Source organism: Chelonia mydas, chromosome 4 (genome assembly GCF_015237465.2).
Source record: "Chelonia mydas isolate rCheMyd1 chromosome 4, rCheMyd1.pri.v2, whole genome shotgun sequence".
NCBI classification, from domain to species: Eukaryota; Metazoa; Chordata; order Testudines; family Cheloniidae; genus Chelonia; species Chelonia mydas.
Genome location: NC_057852.1, coordinates 85,284,759 through 85,307,983, shown reverse-complemented (window position 1 = coordinate 85,307,983; position 23,225 = coordinate 85,284,759). Strand labels below are relative to the sequence as shown.

The following is a 23,225-nucleotide window of genomic DNA, read 5'->3' as shown; positions in this document are numbered from 1 at the left end:
TTGACTGAGCAGGGCCAGGGGGAAAAAAAGGCTGGCCAGAATGCCACCCCTAGAAATGTGCCACCCCAAGCACGTGCCTGCTTTGCTGGTGCCTAGAGCCGGTCCTGATCCCCAGGTTCTTTTCTGCAGAACTGCCACTTAACCAGTCGGTCCCTAGCCTTTAGCAGTGCATGGGATTCTTCCGTCCTAAGTGCAGGACTCTGCACTTGTCCTTGATGAACCTCATCAGATTTCTTTTGTCCCAATCCTCCAATTTGTCTCAGTCACTCTGGACCCTATCCCTACCCTCCAGAATATCTACTTCTCCCCCCAGCTTAGTGTCATCCGCAAACTTGCTGAGGGTGCAATCCATCCCATCATCCAGATATGGGGTAGGCAAACTTTTTGGTCCAAGGGCCACATCTGGGTATGGAAATTGTATGGTGGGCCATGAAAGCTCACAAAATTGGGGTTGGGGTTCAGGAGGGGGTGAAGGCTCTTGCTGGGGGTGCAGGCTCAGGGGTGAGGCCAGAAAAGAGGAGTTCAGGGTGTGGGAGGAGGCTCCGGATTGGGGCAGGGGGGTTGGCTGCAGGAGGGGAGGTGAGGGCTCTGGCTGGACGTGCGGGCTCTGGGGTGGGTCTGGGGATGAGGAATTTGGGGTGTAGGAGGGTGCTCCAGGCTGGAACTGAGGGGTTCAGAGGACAGGAGGGGTATCAGGGATGGGGCAAAGGATATGGGCACAGGACGGGGACAGCGATGCAGGCTCTGGGCAGCACTTACCTCAAGCAGCTCCCAGAAGCAGCAGCATGTCCCGCTCTGGCTTCTGCGTGGAGGCGTGGCCAGGCAACTCTGTGTGCTGCCCCATCTGCAGGCGCCGCCTCTGCAACTCTCATTGGCTGCAGTTCCTGGCCAATGGGAGCTGTGGGGGCAGCACCAGCATGTGGAGCCCCCTGGCTGCCCCTAAACATAGGACCCGGAGGGGGGACATGCCACTGCTTCCAGCTGGAGCGTGGGAGCGGTGGAAGCCCAGAGCCCGCTCCCCAGCGGGAGCTCGAGGGCCACATTAAATTGGCTGGTGGGCTGGATGTGGCTCATGGGCCATAGTTTGCCCACCCCCGATCCAGATCATTAATGAAGATGTTGAACAAAACCAGCCCCAGGACCTACGTTGGGGCACTCTGCTTGATACCGGCCACCAACTAGATATTGAGCTGTTGATCACTACCCGTTGAGCCCGACCATCTAGCCAGCTTTCTATCCACCGTATCGTCCATTCATCTAATTCATACTTTTTTAACTTGCTGGCAAGAATACTGTATTAAAAGCTTTGCTAAAGTCAAGATATATCACATCTACCGCTTTCCCCATATCCACAGAGCCAGTTATCTCATCATAGAAGGCCAAACTGCCTTTCATTCAAGAATCTGAAGTCTCTTTACAAGATGAATACATATAATTATCCCCATTTTAAGGATGGGGAAATGAAGGTAACTTGACTTTGTCCATGAGTGCAAAATTCATTGAAGAGTTGTGTAAAAGCATATTGAGGGGTGTTTTTTTTGTTTTTTTCATTCAGTGAGACTGACCAAGTGGAAATGGTAGAAAGACTTCTAGTTTTTTTGTTTTTGTTTGGTGTTTTTTTTTTTTTTTTTTTTTTTTTTTTTTTTTTGCTTTTTAACTAATAGGCTAGTACTCACAGTTCTTTAGATATATGTTCAGAGTGCTTGAGGGAAACTGCTTCAATGTACTTAGAAGGTTAATTGTTTAAAAGATGTAGAAAATCAAGGTATCTCTATTTCAGTGCACTATGCCCTGTAGTGGAGGACAACAGAGTATTAAAGGACAAATAGTCGGTGATTATTGTTTTCCCGTTAATCAGTTCATTTCAGGAGTAGAGCTATCTTAATTGAAGGATATAAAATGTCTTTCTACAGATATATATTGTGCCATCATATTTCTCCCTGGAGAAGAATACAGGAATAAAGAGAAGAATAGTTAGAGTTTGTGAAATATAAACTTGATAATCCTAAACAGACTTTATTAAACTACTAAAGGTATCTCTCCTATTCCTTTAGTTCTTGTACGATGAAAAGAAAGAGTTTTTTGTTGTTACTACTTTTTCTTCCTTTTTTTGTTCTTCAGTATCTTCTCTTCAGTGATTAATAAGTACTACTAGTACATATGAAATGTTAATTTTCACAATAAAATAGGTAAATTTTGAAAACGTTCAAACGTGAATACAGTATGTCATAAAGGATTTGGACAATGTGGATATTAAATCATTTTTGTTATCAATACACCATGCAGCTGAGTAAATGTATTTTAATGTTATTTTGCTATTGCAATTCGTCTCTTCATAATGAACCAAGATTCACATATCTGAATAGTGTCAGTAATGCTGACTCATAGGTTATTCTTAGAATGTGTAGTTTTAGGGCCAGGTCTTAGCTTCATTAGACCTATGCCAGTTTATGCCAACTACGGATCAGCTTCTGCTGCAGAAGTTGTAGTAAACCAACTCTGAAATATTTATGATTTTCACATCATTGCCATCCTTTGGTAAATATATTTTTCTTTCGCTGTCAAAAGACTAGGCCCTATATTCATAATTGGCAATATTTTAATTCCTACATCTTTACTTTCTCTTGGCATTTCCAAATCACTGTGTGCGTTTTACATAAGAAAAGCAGCTGAATCTCTTTCCTCCCTGATCTCTCAAGTCTTTATGCATATTTAGGACTTCTTAAATAATAGCTCCATTGATGATCATCATATCCAACCTCTTCTCTTCTCATTCCCTCAGATAGGATAGGGAGCACCCCTTATGTTGTCATTTAATAGTTATTGCTGATAACTTCTTTAAAAAAATGTAGTCTAGTATTTAAACTTTTTCTAACTAAGTAGCCATTGTGACATGGCTTGCTTCCCTTCATTTTTCTTGTTATTTATCCAGAAAATCTGACTGATTTCCTAATCTCCATGCCTTGGTTTATTTCAACAGCTTGGTTATACTCTGCCTCTATAGCTATTATTACATGCATTTCATAAAAATAAAGGGGGCATCTGGTATTTGTCTTTACTGGAATTTATCAGGGCATATATGTGCATTTCAAGATAAGAGTCTTTGTACACATAATCAGCTTTCCTGTTTCTAAGTGTAGTGCTATTTATCATTTTACACTTTCAAAATCTTGTTCAGACATTTGGCCCAGTGCTGCTCCCAAAGAAGTCAATAGCAACATTCTCACAAATTACTACTCTGAACATCCTTTACTGGGGATGTGTTATTTCTAAGAATAGGTATCTTTTGAGGACACTTGTTTCTGGAGAAAGGGAATTTATTTATCTGAAGTTTTTCTCTGGAGATTTTCATAAAGTCCTGTATCAAGTCCAATAATTTGGGATAGAACTAAAGCAATATCACTCAAAATGTGTGGCCTGATTGCTTCATTTAAGGGTTGTTTCTAAATTTTTTATAAATCATTTAACTTCTTCATTAATCAGATAGTGACCAAGGTTTCAAAAAAATCTCTTATGCCCTGATCCTGGAAGCTGTGTTCTGCCGGCAGATCTCATGCAGAGCCCCAGTGATTTCAAGGAAACACTGCCCATGTTGAATACGTTGAAGGATCAGGGCCTCATTCTACTGAATCGTTATATCCAGTTCTTAAAATAGTCTTTCATTATAACAAGAGGGTCTTTATGAAAGAGAAAAATGAACACACACATACACAGGTAAATGCAACAAATACTAGTTATATCAAAAATGTGGAATGATACATAATCTCCAAATTCTAATGGGGGTTCTCTCTTACTATATCAATGACATGTCATTTAATAATATGAGAGGTAGTCTAGTTATCTTCACTATTCCCTCATTCCTATGACTCACAAGATGACTCTTTTGTATCATGAGGCAATTATGACCATATATATCATTTGCATATTATAACGTTGCTGTCTGCTACTGAGACCTCACACTATAGGCTATTCCTACTCCCTGTGGCTCCAGTATAAAGTACGCCATTAGAGATGGTTTGAAAACACACACTCATAGCAATGCTTTATTTTCATGTAATTGCAAAATTGTATCTATGGAAAGTGCAGCTTGAGAAAACTAATTTTATATATATATATTTCTTCACATAAATAAATAAATATAAATAAAAATCCTTGGTCCTACCTTACTTTCTAGTCCATTTTCCCCTAAAATTTCTGGTTTTATTTTTTCATGCCTTTTTCCTCATGATATTTTCCACTAACTCATTGGGGGGCGGGGGGATTTGTGTGTTGTTGTACTAATTGCAATTAACAAGTGAATGTTTCATATGGAAAGTGTATGATAACTAAAATAACTTCACTGATTTGAATACTATAATTACCTTTCTAACATTACAAACATAGGATGCACGAATTCATATCTTAAGTATTTGCTGCATAATGTATTTCTCCTGACTATAAAATGATTTCTTTGATAAAGTTTTTTTAAAGCAATTAGAGCCTTAACTAATTGTCTTATTCTAATGGTTTTTAAGCGTGCAGATGACATCTCAAGTTTGCTATCTGATACTACACTGCTTGTGCATTTTTTTGGCAAGAAGGGAAAGGCTGAGCTAAACTTTGACGATTTTTATAGGTGAGCTTTGATTTTATACTTTCTGTATAAACAAAGACCTCCGTATATGTTAGTAAATAATATATACATAATATATCTAGTTAAAGAAGGTAACTCTTTCTTTATAAGCATCTTTTTGTATCAGACATTTCTTTAGCTTTATCTTTTCTGCTGAAAAGGTTTAAAACAAGGATGAAGAAAGTTTTAAGACAATACACAGAATTCAAAATTTGTTAGGTTGTTTTGGTTTGGTTTTAATAAAGGCCAAATAAACATTCCTCCATTATCATCAGATTCTGTAAGCTAATCAATTAGAGGAGGTCATTAGTTATGTATGTTGACTCAAAGAAATGCTGCACTATAGAAAGTAGTGTTTGTGGTCCAGTAGGTCAGTGGTTCTCAAAGCCAGTCCGCCGCTTGTTCAGGGAAAGCCTTTGGTGCGCCGGACCGGTTTGTTTATCTGCCGCGGCCGCAGGTTCGACCGATCGCGGCTCCCACTGGCCACAGTTCGCCACTCCAGGCCAATGGGGGCTGCGGAAGGGCAGCCAGCACATCCCTTGGCCCGTGCCACTTCCCGCAGCCCCCATTGGCCTGGAGCGGTGAACTGCGGCCAGTGGGAGCCACAATCACCAAACCTGCGGACGCGGCAGGAAAAACAAACCAATCCAGCCCGCTAGGGGCTTTGAGAACCACTGCAGCAGGTGGTATTCTTGCCCCTACCCAGTACTGAATTAATGCCCACTCCTGTGTACTCGTGTACTCGGCTGTACTGGGCTGCAGGAGATGCAGCCCTTAAGTTTTTTTTCCCCTTCCCCTGTTCCTGCTTGTTACATTTTCTGTTTAGATCGTAACCTCTTTGGGTCAGAGATTTTGTCTTCACAATTATCTCTTCTGGTAGGGACATACAGTGGTTATCATTTAAAAGTAAAAAATTGCCAAAAGATACCATGCAGGTTTTCACAGATCCAGTTGCCTGCCCCCTTATGACCTCTCAGGAACTAGATTGCTGTGAGGGAATCCAACCATCTGGATACCTGGATATTTTAAGCTTCCCTGGGTCTTAGCACGCTGAAGGACTGTTGCTTCTCTTGGTGTCTCTGGTACATTTCCTGAACATTGACTCTGTCTGTAACTGTTTGATGGAAATAGAGACCTTCAGTCCACCTGCCTAGGAGCCCAGGTGCAGTACTGACCCCCAAAATACTCCAGTAGCTTAAACACATGGCATAGGCACTGACTCCATGTGGGCTGCAGAGCTCAAACACCCACCAAAAAAAAAAAAGAGGGGTGCTCAGCACCCACAAGGCACCAGTAGGTGGCAAGAGCATGTACATGGCGCACAGTGAAACCGGAAGGCCGAAGGCACCCACCAGCAAAAACAGAAGTCAGCGCCTATGCCTGACACACATGGGCTCCAGAATCCCACCAAGGGTGTGAGCCTTCAGGGTTACAGTTTAATTCTCTCTGGAAACATGGAGTAAGTATAGCATATAACACAGACAGGCAGACTTTGCGCACGTTCTAACACATTAATGTTCTTTATTTAATCAGGCAAGAAATAATAAAACTTACACTCATTTCCTCTCACTCTAGCTCACCCTTTCCTTGGGGGACCATCTGTGTTCAGAGAAGCAGGGTCCCCACTCCTCCTGCCTCATCAGCTCCTTACAGCAGTTTACCACATCTTTAAGATGGTGAAAAATGGCCAGAGAGAGAGAGAGCAAATAGATTAAGTCCCGCCTGTTATAACTTGCCAGTCCTTCTGTCAGGTGACTCCTGAATCAGCCTCCACAGTTGATCCAAGACCCTTGCTGGGTGACTTCATTGTTTGGTGACCTCTCCCCTGATAAACTATTTCTCCTGGTAGGGATCCAGTTTTTTCTCTGGAGCAATTAAATTTTAGTGGCTGACCATCCAGATTTAACAGCCTTCTGTTGTCAACCCTGTACCACTACCTTGTTGGAATTTCAGTCCAACATGGAGATAGCAGGACAACAATGAAGGTGGTGAAGAACTCCATATTCCGAGTGGAGCCTGTAGTCTGGTAAAGATACATACTCAGAGTTCACAGTCTCAGAGGGAATTAATAAATTGTACAGACAGACTCCCCAAATTGTTGCAACAGGTACCATAATTACTGTATTACCTATTATGAGTGTAGGTGAAAACTGATTCTAATGGTGGCACTTAAAAGAACATTACTAAGTATAGTTGTGCCACAAAAAATCGCACCATTGATCAAATTAAGAAAAAAAATATGTTTCTGCCAGATTCAAACAAGTGGAAAGTTTGGCTTCTGCTTCTTCACCAGTACTACCGGTGCTTACTTTTTATATGGTTATCCCTTATCTGCCTAAAAAGGGGTTTTGTTAGGTTTAATTACTGAGTTTGTGAAGTGCTTTGAGATCTTTGGATGAAAGGAGTTGTAGAAGTGCAGAGTACTTTTTGTTCCATATGTATTATATTTGTGCTTTAGATTTATGGATAACCTACAAACCGAAGTTCTAGAAATAGAATTCCTTTCCTATTCTAATGGGATGAACACCATCAGTGAGGAAGACTTTGCTCATATTCTTCTGAGATATACAAATGTGGAAAATACATCAAGTTACCTGGAAAATGTACGTTGCAGGATCCCTGAAGAAAAGGTAGGTGCTCAGATACTACAGTGATGCGCAGCAGATAAAACCTCAAAATCCTAAGGATGAATCCTAGGGCAGGACTTCACTACCCACCGGATCGGCGGGTAGTGATCGATCTATCGGGAATGATTTATTGCGTCTCATCTAGATGCGATAAATCGATCCCTGAATGCACTCCCCGTCGACTCCGGAACTCCAGCTTGCAAGAGGCGGAAGTGGTCAACGCACCGCCGACCTCACTGCCAGGTAAGTCAACCTAAGATACACCAACTTCAGCTATGCTATTCGCGTAGCTGAAGTTGCATATCTTTGGTCAACCCCCACAGTGTAGACCAGGGCCTAGTTCCATTGAAGTCAATGGGAGTTTTGTCATTGACTTCAGTGGCACCAAGATTTCACCTTAAGTATCTTTGATGATCTACTTTGCGTCTTCTGTTTTACAAAATCCATACTGAATGACACAGTATTTAATTTGTTAAATGTGTAGAGTTAAATAACAAGGAACCATGACAGGGGAATTATCCAGTAATTATTTTCGAGGTGTTTAAAGACAGTGGCTTAAGACTATGTTAAACCTTCAGTTTAAACAACAATATGCTAGTGCTGTAAGGAAATGAAATTTCCTAATATTGAGGATTTTCAGCTTTAGTGAAAAATCACATTTTTTCTGACTTTTTCTCTCTGCTACCATCTGAATATCACCTTTTCCAAAACAATATTGACACTCTTTATCTAGTTCTATAATAGTCTTAATAGTGGGTCATTTGTAGATAGCCATTGATGAGTGAGTGTTTCTTATCAGTGGCTGAAGAGATATTTTCAAAGAATTTGTGAACTAAGAACAATAAAGAACATTAGGTAGTTAATCCTTCATTATTTAGCAACAAATGTGTTGTCAGTAGTGTACCTGAGCAATAGAAAAATCTAGTGGTAGCTGAATGCATCAGTGCAAATCAATAGAGCTTGTGTTACAAGTACCCCTTAGAGCATGGGATGTTTTGGATATATTTCTTCTACTTGTGTTTATAGAAGGATCAGGTTAATATGTCCTTGCAAACAGTCTGACTTTGTTTAAAATGGCTACACATTTTGATAGTATTGACAGTTCCGCTTGTGGAACTAAAAGCAGTAAGTATGCTTTGGGAATTACCTTAATTTGTTAGTCTGAAAAAACAAACCATTAAAATATCATAAAATAGCTAGGACATTTAAAAAATTAAAATTAAAACAAAATGCTGAATGTAAAACAAGTTATATTTATAACAGGTAAGCACACAAAAATGAATGTTATTATAGTTTATTGGAGACACAGCAATTGCTCTGTGTGAGATGTCACAACCCTTACTCAGCTGTACAAGGAAGTAAGGTTACTCACCTGTTACTCTTCCCACTCTCACTCTTATTCCCTGGGGTGGAAAGCATGAGGAGCCCTTGCTCTGCACACTCACCCACTTGCCAGCCAGAGTAGCTGACTTGGTACATGACACAGGAGGAGCAATCTGCTTGATAAAAAGGGGTGAAGAAATTCACTCCCTAGATCAAGGGGGAGCAGAGAAGAAATTCTTACTTTCCAAGAAACAGTTTATTCTCTGGTCTGCTTCTAGGGCAATGCAGCTACTCACTGCCCCTTTCTCGGGGTACAAACTAGTCCTGTGTGGGCCCAGTTCTAAATATGAGTCACTATTTGAAAGCCTTTGCAATGCAATAGAAATGAATTTTGCTTCAGTATGTTATTGTTTTTTCTGCTGTGTGGCAGCCAGATGTATTTTGTTGTTGAAGTCAAACCTTATGTATATGGGTGAAGACTTGTTTGGAAAAACAGAAGTTTGTTGTTAAAATTCTTTATTTTATTTTTAATAGCCGCAATAATATATATAGCACAAAGGTAGTGGAAAATAATGGCACACAATCATGGATATAGAGATACACATGTATATAACTGTATAAGGTGACAGTTTAGTTTAAAAGAAAAGATCTGTATTTGTATTGATTTATACATAAGAAATACTCTTTGAAGTTCAGTATCTCACTTCTCGAATGTCAGATTTGGGTGGGAAAAGTCTTTAACTCAGTAGGTTCCCTTCCTTCTCTTGGCTGTGCTCTGTAACAGAACCATGAGCCTGGGAAACTACCTTGTCAGCCCACATGTCCCCGATAAGTTTTCTTTTCTGGCTAGTAAACTCTATCATCCAAATGAGAACTTACGCACATGTTAGTTCTAGGTCTTCCCTGTCCCTTCATATAATTCCCATAATTCTAAAAGCAATATGCTGGGCTACATCTCAGTTTTCTACAGTTACATACTAGTGATTCTGAAAATATGCACTCGTGACTGTAGCTAAAGTAACTCCTTAGAATAGGGCTCACAGATATTCTGCAGACTTTTGAAAATGGGCCTTAGGCATCTAAGTCATTAGGTCCTTTAAAAAATTTTAACCTTTATGACTGATGTCTTATTTAGCATTATAATATTAGGTCTTCACTATTGCAAAAACAGAATGTTTGATTATTATAAAATTCTCCAACAGTAAAGCAAAACGAAGAACTCAAAGAAATGACTCCAGACTGTTACGCTGCTATATTCACACGGTTAGTCTTTTTGTGACTTTCTATATGCAGAAGCCCATAAGACAATGTGATGATCTTTTGGCTGACTGCACTCATGTTGACACATTTGGCTGGCATGCTGCCTGCTCACAAGATGTTCTACTTTTGCTAACTAGGTGCCAAATACTGAGTCATTTAGACTGGCATTTTAATTACACTACAAATAGCAGCAGTTAAAGGAAGTTCGTCTTTTTAAGTGCCACATTCATGTCACAATCCACTTTGTTTGCTAAAAATACAATCTGCCCAGTGAATTGAAAATGTTTGCCTTCACTTTTACCTGGAAACTAAATAGGAACCTGGGAAATCCATTTACATCATTTCACATGTCAAAATATATGCAGAATTAGATTATTACTCTTTTATAGATGGTCAGTTTTACAAAAAAATTATTTTAGAAACGGAAAAAGATATCCAACTCTGTATGTCCAGGACCCCTCCCTTTTTTTAGTTTAGTTTAATTTTTTCCTTTCTCTCTCTCTCTCTTTCTCTTTCCCCTCTTCCAGCTTTAAGGTGAGCTGTTGTAGCAAATATTGTGGGCCTGCTCTTGAGAGATACTGAGCATCTGGAACTGCAGTTGATTTCAGTGAAAGTTATATTGTGCAGAGATCACACTATTTATTTTTATCGGCATTAATGCAAAAATTGTGGAGTACATGCACTTTACATGATCCTGGCCACACAGGGAGAATGACAAAATGTGAGAGAAGCAGTTTAAATACGCCACAACTGTATTAACTCATCTGGGAACTACCCAGTAATAACTCTCACAGTGCATGTCATCATTCCTTCCTTAATCATTTCCACTTACATTTGGGGAGATCTGTTGTTAGCCCTCCCTGTTCCCAGCCCATTGCCGGGACCTTCCCTTCATAAGCAGGTTAAGGGACTGGGGAAAAGGGGTTGTCTCCCATCTGTGCCACATGTAGGAACCCCTTTCTCAGCTTCCTTGTGGATGCCTTCCCTTAAACTGGATTTGGAAATGGAGTTTTCAGAGAACCAGACCTCCTACAGAATGAATACTTGCACTGGGCACCCGTCACCTGTTAAGTTGTGACAGCTTGAACCATACCTCCTTACCTACCCTGCCAGGTCCCTGACCTGCTGTGGGAAAGATGAGAAAATCCACCCCACCTTGGCCAGTCTGTCAGTGAGGGGAAAATTCCTTCCCAGCTCCAAAAAAGGTGACTAGAGCAATGTCCACAGCGGACCATAATACCTGGTACTACTCTGATCCCATAGATGGGAGGGTAGGTGCTGCTGCTATGACATGAAAGAGGGCTTTGCCAAGAGAGAACAGAATATAAATACCCTCCCTCCCTCAAATGTGCATGGTCCAGAGGGTCACCTGAGTCCTTTTCGTCTGCTTCTGACTCAGGTGATACTTTTCATCCCCTCCCCTCTTTCCCCCTCTTTGGCCACAACTCCTTTTATTCCCAATGGCCAGATAACATCCCTCTACATTCAAGGTTGTGGGGAGTACACTGGGATGATGGTGAGTGCCTTCTTCAGTCAAATCACATAAACCACTTTACCCTGAATATCAACTCCTACAAGGCAACAGTTTTCATGGCAGCTCAGAAGGTTGAAGCTGCAAAATGTACTGTGCATAGACCAATGGTTCTCTTAACCTTTTCCATACCAGGACATCCTCATTTAGACAGGGATCCCTCCCATTTAGCAATATGGGAAGGGCAGGTTAGTCGTTCACCTCCACTAGTTTGAGCTCGCTATAGCAAATCAGTTCCAGGCTCCACAATTTTAGCCAGAACTTCATGAGAAATTCCAGAGTTTCTAAATCAGCATAAACTTCAAATGTTCTCAGTCCACTCATGGGCAATTTTAGTTGCAGTGAAGATCAAATCTATCATAATTGTACATATTTATAATTAATTCTAGCTACTAGTAACTTAGAAGCATGTTATGCAAAGTTCAGTGATATTTTAATTCATGATTTGACTTGACAAATACAATTATCTTTTCTTTCATTTAAAACCAAACAAAATCCAACTTCAGTATAGCAGAAGACCTGAAAAATAATTCTCAGTGAGGTTGCACAGTAGCCAGATTGTAATTTTATTGCATTTTACTATTGTGGCTTAATCCATCTGAAAGCCTCTGTGATCTCTTTGGGTGTTTAAACCTCAGTGACTTTCAGATGATATTGCCTCGTGAGACTGAGCCATTCAGCGGAATGGTTGGACTACTGCTGCAGCCAAAATAAAAAAGCAAAATGCAGCTCTGCAGCCACAAGTTGGGAAATTTATAGGAGTCAGAGAAATCATTGCAGTTCTGAGCAGTTCTCATAACATGTGTAACAGTCATGTACAGCTGTGGTTGGAGAGAGGGTTCAGCTCAGCAATTTATCCTCCATTGTTTTGGGATGTACAGATTTGTCTTTTTATGAGCTTTGGCCACAGTGGATGTGTGGATGACTTTGTTCATTTGTTGTGGGTAAGAAAATTAGGAAAGAAGTCAAAACACTTTCTCCTTTGTCAACCCTGTCATTGTGATTTTGGTTTGTTAAATGGTTCGCTACTTTATTCCTGACGAGGGCCAGGGAGTGAGATTTGACCTCTTATCTCACCATCAACATTAATATTATCCTTTGAGAATCTGGATGGACGGGGCTATCTGAATACAAAGTGTACTGTATGCATGTTTAATGAATTTAGCCTGACCACAGTCATGCTGAAAACTAATACGCTACGAGTTTGTGACTCGTCCAGGAGGTACACAGGAAGTCTGAGAGAGAACCAGGAATAGCACCTAGTTTCCTGATTCCAATGCCAGTTTCACTAGGATTGCTTACATGTGCGAGGGACCGCCTGTGCTTAATGTGTTGCAAGAATGGGCTGGTAAAGGCCTGAGGATGATATAAACTGCTTTCCCAGGTAAATCTAAAACATGAATAGAACTGGGGAAGTAAAACGGTTGCCCACTCTGGATAAAATCACCCACATATATGTAGATGTCCTGAACCCATCCAACATGATAATTTACATCATAGAATATCAGGGTAGGAAGGGACCCTCAGGAGGTCATCTACTCCAACACCCTGCTCAAAGCAGGACCAATTCCCAATTTTTGGCTTAGATCCCTAAATGCCCCCCTCAAGGATTGAACTCAAAACCCTGGGGTTAATAATGCTCAAACCACTGAGCTATCCCTCCCCCTGGCTAGGCAAAAGCCAAGACATTATTCTTAGGAAGGGTCATTGTGACATGCTAATGAGATGTTTCACACTCCATCCCCTTCAGTTTCAAATGCCCTCTCCATCTGTAGAGAAGGAACCAGAGGAGGGTGAGAGAGAGATGAAGGCTTGCACCAGAAGCTAAGCTAAGTAGGTAGGCACTTTCTATTATTTGTGGGCCTGCTAAGGTCTGCCAGAGTGAGCTCTATTGTTGCAAATATGATGATTTTCATAAAGTCAAACTGTTTTCAGGTATTTCTAGGACATGTTAACCTGATCCTTCTATAAATACAAATAGAAGAAATATATACAAAACATCCACTGACACCATTTCCCAGCTCCCCTGGCCTTTCCTCTCTTTGACTTGCCTATAAGACATCTCAAATTATTATTATTTGTATTACCATGGCATTTAGGAGCCATAGTTATGGACCAGGACCCTATTGTGCCAGGCACTATACAAACACAGAACAAAAAGATGATCCTTGCCTCACAGAGCTTACAATTTAAGTATAAGACTAGAAACAGATGGACATAGATGGATAAACAGGGGAGTACAGGAACTCCTCACTTAACGTTGTAGTTATGTTCCTGAAAAATGTGACTTTAAGCAAAACGATGTTAAGCGAATCCAGTTTCTCCATAAGACTTAATGTAAATGAGGGGGTTAGGTTCCAGGGAAATTTTTTTCACCAGACAAAAGACTATATTACACACACACACACACACAGAGCACAAGTTTTAAACAAACAATTTAATACTGGTACACAGTGATGATGATTGTGAAGCTTGGTTGAGGTGGAGATGGGAGGACAGACAGAGACACACACCCTGTGTGTGTTTGAGAGCTAGAGATGCACATTTCCCCTTTAAGTATGAAGAGTGGGGTCAGAAGTACCGTGCCTTGTTAATTAGATCAGCAAGCTGAGACCCAACCCAGCTGCTGCCTAAGGTAGCAGCTCCCTCCGTCAGTGTGTCCCCCCTGCTCTATGGAAGATGGGGTAAACAGAGTGCAGGAGCAGGGGGGAGGGCAACACCCTGACATTAGCCCCCCTCATCTTCCCCTGCCCCCCACACAGCAAGCAGGAGTCTCCAGGAGCAGCTCCAAGGCAGAGGGCAGGAGCAGCACATGGCAGTAGGGGGAGGGACAGCTGAACTACGGCAATTGACAGCCTGCTGAGCAGCTGCTGCACAGGGAACTTAGGGGAGCGGGGAGCTGATAGGGGGGCTGCCGGTCCACCCTGGTTCCAAGCCCCCACCAGCTAGCTGCAATGGGCTGCTCTTCCTGCAAGCAGTGGACAAAGCAGGCGGCTGCCAAATGACGTTAGAAGGGAGCACTGCACAACTTTAAATGAGCCTGTTCCCTAATTGTCAGCAATGTAACAACGAAACAACATTAACCAGGATGACGTTAAGTGAGGAGTTCCTATACAAGGAAAGCGGGGTGACAATATTGCTCAGCATGATAGGCAGTGGCATAGCAGGCATCAAGTGTTTTGTAGGCATCACGGCTAAGGAGCATTTTAGAGGAAGATAATGAGAGAGCTTTGCAGATGTGTATGGGAAGGAACAGCATGGGATAAAGCAAGAAGGTGCTTGTTTGAAAATTTAAAACGTGTGTGATGGAGGCTGGTATCATGGGCTGACTGAAGGTGGAAGCTGACCCCTCAATATTAAATGAAAGTTTATAGGATAGTATGGGGATAAGGGCCTTGAAAGTGAAGACAAGAAAGTTACATTTGATGCAGTAGAGAAGGTTGAGCCAGTGAAGGGATGCAAAGAGAGGAGTAACATAGTCAAAGTGATGGGCTAGGAAAATGGTCTCAGTATTCTGAATGGAAATGAGTGGGAAAAGATTGTTTGTTGAGGCTAGAGAAAAGGATGTTGCAGTAATCAAGATGCAAGATCACGCAAGCGTGGATAAGTTTTAGCTGTGTGGATGGATAGGAAAGGCTGTATTGTAGAGATGTGATGCAGAAAGAACTTGCAAGATTAGACATGGACTGGATTTGAAGACCTAGAGGGAGGTCTGAGTCAAACAGAGTTACAGGCCTGAATGACAGGTAGGATAATGGTTTTTCCACAGTGATTGAGAGAGGAGGTAACAGGGAGGGTTTTGGAGGGAAGATTAAGAAATCTGTTTTAGACATATTGAGCTTGAACTGACAGCTAGACATCCATGAACAGATGTTAGAGAAACAGGCCAAGATTTTAGTTTGCACAGACACACAGGTCCGGAGTAAAGAGGTACATCTGTGAATCATCAGCATGGAGATGGTAGTAGAATTTGTATTTGCAGTTGAGATTACCCAGTGATAAGGTGTAGACGGAGAAGAGAAGGGGAGCAAGGACAGAATCCTGTGGAGCCCCTAGAGAAAGCTGGAGGGCAGATGAGGAAAATTCTCCAAAGGACACACTGAAGGAGTGATTAGAGAGGTAGAAGGAGAACTAGGAGAGGACAATCATGGAAGTGAAGAGAGGACAAGACCTCAAGGAGAAGAGCATGATCAACAGTGGTGAAGGCATCTGAAAGGTCAGTGAGCATGAGGCTGGAGTACTGGTTCTGATTTAATCTTCCATAAAAGCTGAGATCAGGGGAGTCAATACACGCAGCAAGTAGTTGAGATCTCTTGTGGAGTGGGCCTGGGGTTTGAAGTTAGTGATCAGGGCTATAGATTTGGAACCAAAACTAGAGAGGGAGCAGAAGAGCCAGTAAAAAAGAAAAAGAAAAATCATTGGTGCTCATTTAAAAACTGCACACCCAGCAGATTAATCAATGCTCAAATCCTGGCTATCACTCAGAACTTGTATTGCAAAGCAGAAGGAGCCCCTCCAGTATAAGCTTGGGAGCATCAGCTGAAGAAAGCTCAAGTATCTACAAATGTGAATATGTAAAAATTCACAGGAAAGAACTTAACTCAGATTCAGAACATGTACTTATGAACTCATTCAGTGTATCTGTAACTATTTACCTGAAGAAGAGCTCTGTGTAAGCTCAAACGCTTGTCACTCTCACCAACAGAAGTTGGTCCAATATATTACCTCATTCACCTTGTATCTCTAATATCCTGGGTTAATATCCAACATGACTACAATAATACTGCATTCTGTTTATATATCTATATTCATGATGTATATATTAAACTGTGAAGATATTACAATATTTATATCAAAGTACGATAATGGTTACTTTATCATAATAATTTTCTTAGTTTAAGGGTTATGTTAATCAGTGAAACAACCTAACTGTAAGTTAATCTTTTTTCAGTGAAAATTAACTTCCTGTAGTTGTGACAAACATGCAAAAGTGCTATATCTGTAGGAACTCATGTCGGGACAAGTCTTGCTCTCATTGACGTCTGCTGCAAAATTCTCATTTATTGTAGTGGATGTCGGATATGTTCCTAAATGAAATAGCCATATGCAATCTTCTAACGTGTTTATTCACTTGTCATTTCTATTGATTATTCTAACAGTACTAATGTAAATATGGTTCTTTTATTCAATAGGGTATCACATTTGATGAGTTCAGATCATTTTTCCAGTTTTTGAACAACCTAGAAGATTTTGCAATTGCAATGCAAATGTATAATTTTGCAAATCGTTCCATAGGACAAGGTGAGAATTATTACTTTTTTGTTAGTAAGTGATTAAAAACAGATCTTTTGTGCAACTTGCAGTCCTGCTCTTGTCCTAACAATTTTTCATCATAACTGGATATTACTAGGAAAATAGGATATAACTGTATCACTGAGAGTTTACTTGATATTTGAAAATAAAAATACATCTGCTGTTTATCAGAAGATAGTGCTGTCTTTTTCACCACTTTCGGTGAACATTGTCATTTAAACAGATGCCATCAGTGCAAACTAATTTAATCATTCTTTTTCCTTCAAAAATTGAAAAATATTTAGCTGAATTTGATTAATACTAATTATTTCCTTATTTTGCTAATTCATGTTTTATTCATGTGCCTAGAGATCTGTTGTAATTTTAGAAGATATTATACATACAACTCATAGACTCATAGACTTTGAGGCCAGAAGAGACCATCGTGACCATCTGCTCTGATCTCCTGCACATCATAGGCCACATAACTTCACCAACTACCTCTTGTAATAGATCCATAATCTCTGTCTGACTTACTGAAATCCTCAAATCATGATTTAAAGACTTCCAGTTACAGAGAATTCACCATGTACTCTGCTTTAAACCAGCAAGTGACCTGTGCCCGACGCTTCAGAGGAAGGCAGAAAAACCCCAGGGTCTCTACCAGTCTGACCTGTGGGAAAATTCCTTCCTGACCCCAAATATGGCGATCAGTTGGACCCTGAGCATGTTGGCAAGACCCACCAGACAGACACCTGGGGAGGGCTCTACTACAGAGAATTCTCTCCCATCTATTGCCCTATCTATGACCATTGGGGATATTTGCTATTAGCAGTTATAGATGGACCGCATGCCAATGTAGGCAATCTCATCATACCAACTCCTCCATAAATTTTTCAAGGTCAGTCTTGAAGCCAGTTAGGTTTTTTGCCCCCACTGCTCCCACTGGAAGACTCCCATTGTTTCAGAACTTCACTTCTCTGATGGTTACAAACCTTCATCTAATTTCAAGCCTCAGCTTGTTGATGGCCAGCTTATATCCATTTGTACTTGTGTCAACATTGGCACTTAATTTAAATAACTCCTCTCCCTCCCTGGGATTTACCCTTTGATGTATTTATAGAGAGCAATCATATCTCCCTTCAGCCTTTGTTTGGTTTGGCTAAATAAGCCAAGCTCCTTGTATCTCCTCTCATTAGTAGGTTTTCCATTCCTCTGATCATCCTAGTAGTCCTTCTCTGCACCTGTTCCAATTTGAATTCATCTTTCTTAAACATAGGAGGCCAGAACATCACGCAGTGTTTCAGAGGTCTCACTAGTGCCTTGTATAATGGCAATAACACTTCCCATCTCTACTGGAAATACCTCACCTGATGCATCCTAGGATTGCATTAACATTTTTCACAGCTTCATCATAATGGCAGCTCACAGTCATCCTGTGATCAATCAATACATCCAGGTCTTTCTCCTCCTCTGTCACTTCCAACTGATACGTCCCCAGCATATTATCAAAAATGCTTGTTTTTAGTCCCTAAGTATGTGAACCTTGCACTTCGCACTATTAAATTTCATCCCATTTCTATTACTCCAGCTTTCAAGGTCATCCAGCTCTTGTATAATATTCTAGTTCTCCTCCATACTGGCAGTACCTCTCAACTTTGTGTCATCCACGAATTTTATTAGTACACTCCAACTTTCTGTGCCAAGGTCATGAATGAAAATGTTAAATAAGATTGGTCCCAACACCGATCCCTGACAAACTCCACTAGTGACCTCCCTCCAGCCTGACAGTTCACCTTTAAGCATGTCCTGCTGGAGTCTCCCCTTTCATCAGTTCCTTATCCACCTTTCAGTTCTCATATTAATCTACATCTTTGCCAGTTTAATAATTTCCCATGTGAAACTGCATCAGATGCCTTATTGAAATCCAAGTAGATTAGATATACTGCATTTCTTTTGTCTAAAAAATCAATTATCTTCCCAAAGAAAGAGCTCAGATTGGTCTAGTATGATCTACCTTTTATAAAACCTGGTATTTTATTCCAGTTACCTTTTGCTTCTATATCCTTAACTACTTTCTCTTTCAAAATTTGTTCCAGGCCCTTGTATACAGTTGAGGTCAAACTAATGGGCTTATAGTTTCCTGGTTCGCTTTTTTCCCCTTTCTTAAAAATAGGTACTATATTAGCGATTCTCCAGTAATAGGGTAGGACCCCCAATTTTACAGATTTATTAACTCCCCTCTATACCTGCCCTCCATTAATATTGTCCCCAAATAATCTTTATAATCTCATTTCATTTGTTAAAGGAAATACATACATAAGTGTAGATTTGGCCTTGTATTTGCAATACTTACAACTTTCAAACAGGTTTCAGAGTAGCAGCCGTGTTAGTCTGTATTCGCAAAAAGACAAGGAGTACTTGTGGCACCTTAGAGACTAGCAAATTTGTTTGAGCATAAGCTTTCGTGAGCTACAGCTCACTTCATCGGAGGCATTCAGTGGAAAATACAGTGCGGAGATTTATATACATAGAGAACATGAAACAACGGGTATTACCATACACACTGTAACGAGAGTGATCACTTAAGGTGAGCTATTACCAGCAGGAGAGCAGGGTGGGGGAAAAAACTTTTTGTAGTGATAATCAAGGTGGGCCATTTCCAGCAGTTGACAAGAATGTCTGAGGAACAGTGTGGGGTGAGGGGGAATAAACTAGGGGATATAGTTTTACTTTGTGTAATGACCCATCCACTCCCAGTCTCTATTCAAGCCTAAATTAATTGTATCCAGTTTGCAAATTAATTCCAATTCAGCAGTCTCTCGTTGGAGTCTGTTTTTGAAGTTTTTTTGTTGAAGAATTGCCACTTTTAGGTCTGTAATCAAGTGACCAGAGAGATTGAAGTGTTCTCCGACTGGTTTTTGAATGTTATAATTCTTGACGTCTGATTTGTGTCCATTTATTCTTTTACGTAGAGACTGTCCAATTTGACCAATGTACATGGCAGAGGGGCATTGCTGGCACATGATGGCATATATCACATTGGTAGATGTGCAGATGAACGAGCCTCTGATAGTGTGGCTGATGTGATTAGGGACTTCAAAAACAGACTCCAACGAGAGACTGCTGAATTGGAATTAATTGTCAACTGCTGGAAATGGCCCACCTTGATTATCACTATAAAAAGTTTTTTCCCCCGCCCTGTTCTCCTGCTGGTAATAGCTCACCTTAAGTGATCACTCTCGTTACAGTGTGTATGGTAACACCCATTGTTTCATGTTCTCTATGTATATAAATCTCCCCACTGTATTTTCCACTGAATGCATCCGATGAAGTGAGCTATAGCTCACGAAAGCTTATGCTCAAATAAATTTGTTAGTCTCTAAGGTGCCACAAGTACTCCTTAACTGTCAAACAGTTACCTCATGTGTCTCAGTTCCTTCTCATAGTGCCTATGGGATACAGTTTTCCATGTTTGGCTTCTGCCCAAAGATATGGGGAGGGGGATGCACGCAATGGCTCATAAAAAGCCCTTAGTGAGGGGGTGCATGTTTCATAAACTTGAACAGTTGATTTGATCATAAAGTTATGAGCAACTGAAAAATTGCTTCTAAATATACTCAGAAGTATCTGCTTCTGATCAGGCTCAATCTTTCATCTCCAAACTTGGTACACCACCTAACGTGTACCAATGGGGCTTTTGTCTTTGGACAGTGGATCAAAGAAAGAACTTGGAGGGGAAGTGCCACCTAAATCTACGGTGCCTTATATATAATACAAGCATAATATAGTGCATCAGATCTCTGTTATGATACACTTTCCAATTATGTGATTACACACAATATAATATATTTTGCAAATTGCAATCTATGAACTAAATTCTCTGCTGGTGTAAATTAATGGATTTCAATTAATCTGTACCAATTTTCACCAATGAAGAATCTGAGACTATTTTTTTTCCTATACAACTTTCGATAGTCAAGTATATATAAAATCATCTGTAATCATGTAACTAAAGACAGTATGGCAGAGCTAAGAAATTCAACTGTAATTTGCACATATCCTTACTTTTGACTGCTTAAATGTGCAAACATAACTTAGCAATAACATCATTTTTGCATTTCATTACATATAGTTCACTAGGAAAGTTTATGCTGAAGAGGATATATCACATCATGTAAGCTTTTATGATATATCCAGAAATTAAAACACCTAATATGACTTCTGTGTTTTACTTTTTTCTTTTGATGTATTGTTTACATAGATGAATTCAAGCGTGCTGTGTATGTAGCTACAGGCCTGAAGCTTTCAGCACATTTGGTGAACACAGTCTTCAAGATCTTTGATGTTGACAGAGATGACCAGCTGAGTTATAAAGAATTTATTGGCATTATGAAGGACAGATTGAATCGAGGGTTCAGGGTAAGAATGTTAATATTACCTTTATTTTAATTGACTCAGTATTGCCAAAGTAGTGAAAGTAGCCTGTGAACTAACAGCTAATTAAATCTTTATATTTTGAAAGACTTAGGAAACAGTCTGGAAGATGAATCTCTTCCTGATTTGTAGAAGTTTGTTATTCTGGGAGAACCATAGATAGGGGATCAGGCTGTGCCTTTACAGTACAGGACCACCTCGGAAGTGCAGAGTGCTCTCCTGTACACGCTGCTGTTTCTCCTGGCTGGTGTGGAGTGGCTTAGGGATGGAGGTTTTAACGGGTACTGTGTTTGTGCCTGGACCATTGTCAGGGGAGAAAGGAGGAAGGTCCCTTCCACCTCAGGCCTTGTGTATCTGTGCAAAGGCAGTTACTGACCATGGGTGTCTGCAACAGATACAGTTGATCAAGGTTTTAATTAGTGAAGTTAACTATTAGTGAAATCATGCTGAGCATGATTAGCTGCAGGTGTAGCCATGGACCAAACTATATTTCTGTGTTCATCACCAGTTGTTAAGACTCTCTTTTCAGCAGCAGCTGTGGGGCTTGGAGTTTTTTGTTCGTTTGTTTGTTTTTGTATAAACAAGGTTATTGTGGCCCAGATCTCCTTTTTGATAATATAGGTCTGTATCTAGAAGATTTAAAGTCAACATTACAACACAGGAAGATTGGTAAAGAATAGGAAATCATTTGCTAAAAGCTGTTGAAGAAAATGAGCCTGTAAATTGACTTTAGAGCTTAAAACTTACTGCTCTGTACTCTCTTCCCACTCCACCAGCAAAGGAAGAAAATTTTGGGAGTGTCAAAGTTTAAAGGAGAATTTTTAAATAACATTGGACAATTGGGACCTACACCTGAACATCATTGCATAGTGGTGTTTATGTGATTGCATAGCTATTTTGCTAGACTTATGAGTTGATTTGGGATTTAGAAATAATTTTAGAATTTATTTTTAAATGGAGCAGTTAGAAAAATTAATGCATCATTTTATGACCATATGAAGTCACATGTTTTTCTTACTGTTTTTATACAGCAATATCACAAATTATTTATTTAAATTTAGTTTTAAAATGTAATATGCTCTTTTCAAACTGACAATATAACCATTTAGATACAAGCTTTAAACTCACATATAAAGAGAGTACAGTACTTGTTAAATTGAAATTTGGTTTTGTTTTTTCATACTGTTTTACCCACTGTATTACTCACTTTTAAAGTAGAATAGATTTCTAAATTGACTAATTAATGTTAGGTCTTGTGTAGAAGGTGATGTTGAATCTCGTAGGTGACTTGGCTTTCTTTGTTGTATTTTGCCCCATGAAGAAAACATGTTGATGACATTCCTTTAGAAGCGGTGACACATATGTATTTCCTGCTGATGCTCAAACCATAATTTTTTTTCCTGATAGTGTGGAAGTATAGTTGTTTTATAACCATTAGAAGATGTTTAACTGCATGATTAACTATGTTAACTAATTGTAAATGTGTCATATATGTTAACTTAAGCAGTGCATAGAGTAGTTACTAAATAATTGTTGTGAATATGGAGTATATGTATGCTTCTTTTTAACATTATTAAAAAGCAGGACAGAAATCAAATATAAGCTTTAAAGTCATCTTCGTCAGACACTATTTTGCTTTCCATATACCATGCTTTCCTTATAGGCAACTTGAAAAACTCTTGGTTCACAAAATAGGGAGTGTACTGCACACACTAGGCTAGATTGTGATATCTTTACTCAGGCTGAGTGGCACCTTACTCCACAAGTGATCCCATTGGTTTCAATAGAACTACTCTAGGAATCAGGTGCTACTCACTGTGTGTAAGGGTATCAAAATTTGGTCCCATACTACACTGACAACAATGATATAGTCACTTTTATTTTTTCATTTTATTTATTTATTTTTCTTACAATGGTTATAACTACCCATTGCCTTGTCATATGATTCCTAAAAATATATTATTTCCCTGGGAAAGTAAAACTCTAGGACACACTCAGAAATAAACTTCATGGTGCGAGTATCTGTTTTTAGCAAGGTTTCAGAAATAATACAGAAAACATGTCAGCATCCACCATGGGTAAATAATGGTGTCTGTTGTAAACCTCTTGCAAAACTCTCTCTTTTTTTTTTTTAATAAAGTCT

General features: G+C 39.9%; 1 protein-coding gene across 8 annotated transcripts in view; it reads left to right on the top strand.

Annotated features, from left to right (window-relative positions):
- Nucleotides 1-23,225, top strand: part of MICU3 (mitochondrial calcium uptake family member 3) — a 146,147-nt gene that overhangs the window by 109,059 nt on the left and 13,863 nt on the right. For all 8 annotated transcript variants that reach the window (XM_043546167.1, XM_043546170.1, XM_043546169.1 and 5 more), the window contains 4 exons: nucleotides 4,515-4,615; nucleotides 7,071-7,242; nucleotides 16,546-16,654; nucleotides 20,910-21,067. In XM_043546167.1, coding sequence (XP_043402102.1) covers nucleotides 4,515-4,615; nucleotides 7,071-7,242; nucleotides 16,546-16,654; nucleotides 20,910-21,067 — 540 coding nt within the window. The remainder of the gene's footprint in view (nucleotides 1-4,514; nucleotides 4,616-7,070; nucleotides 7,243-16,545; nucleotides 16,655-20,909; nucleotides 21,068-23,225) is intronic.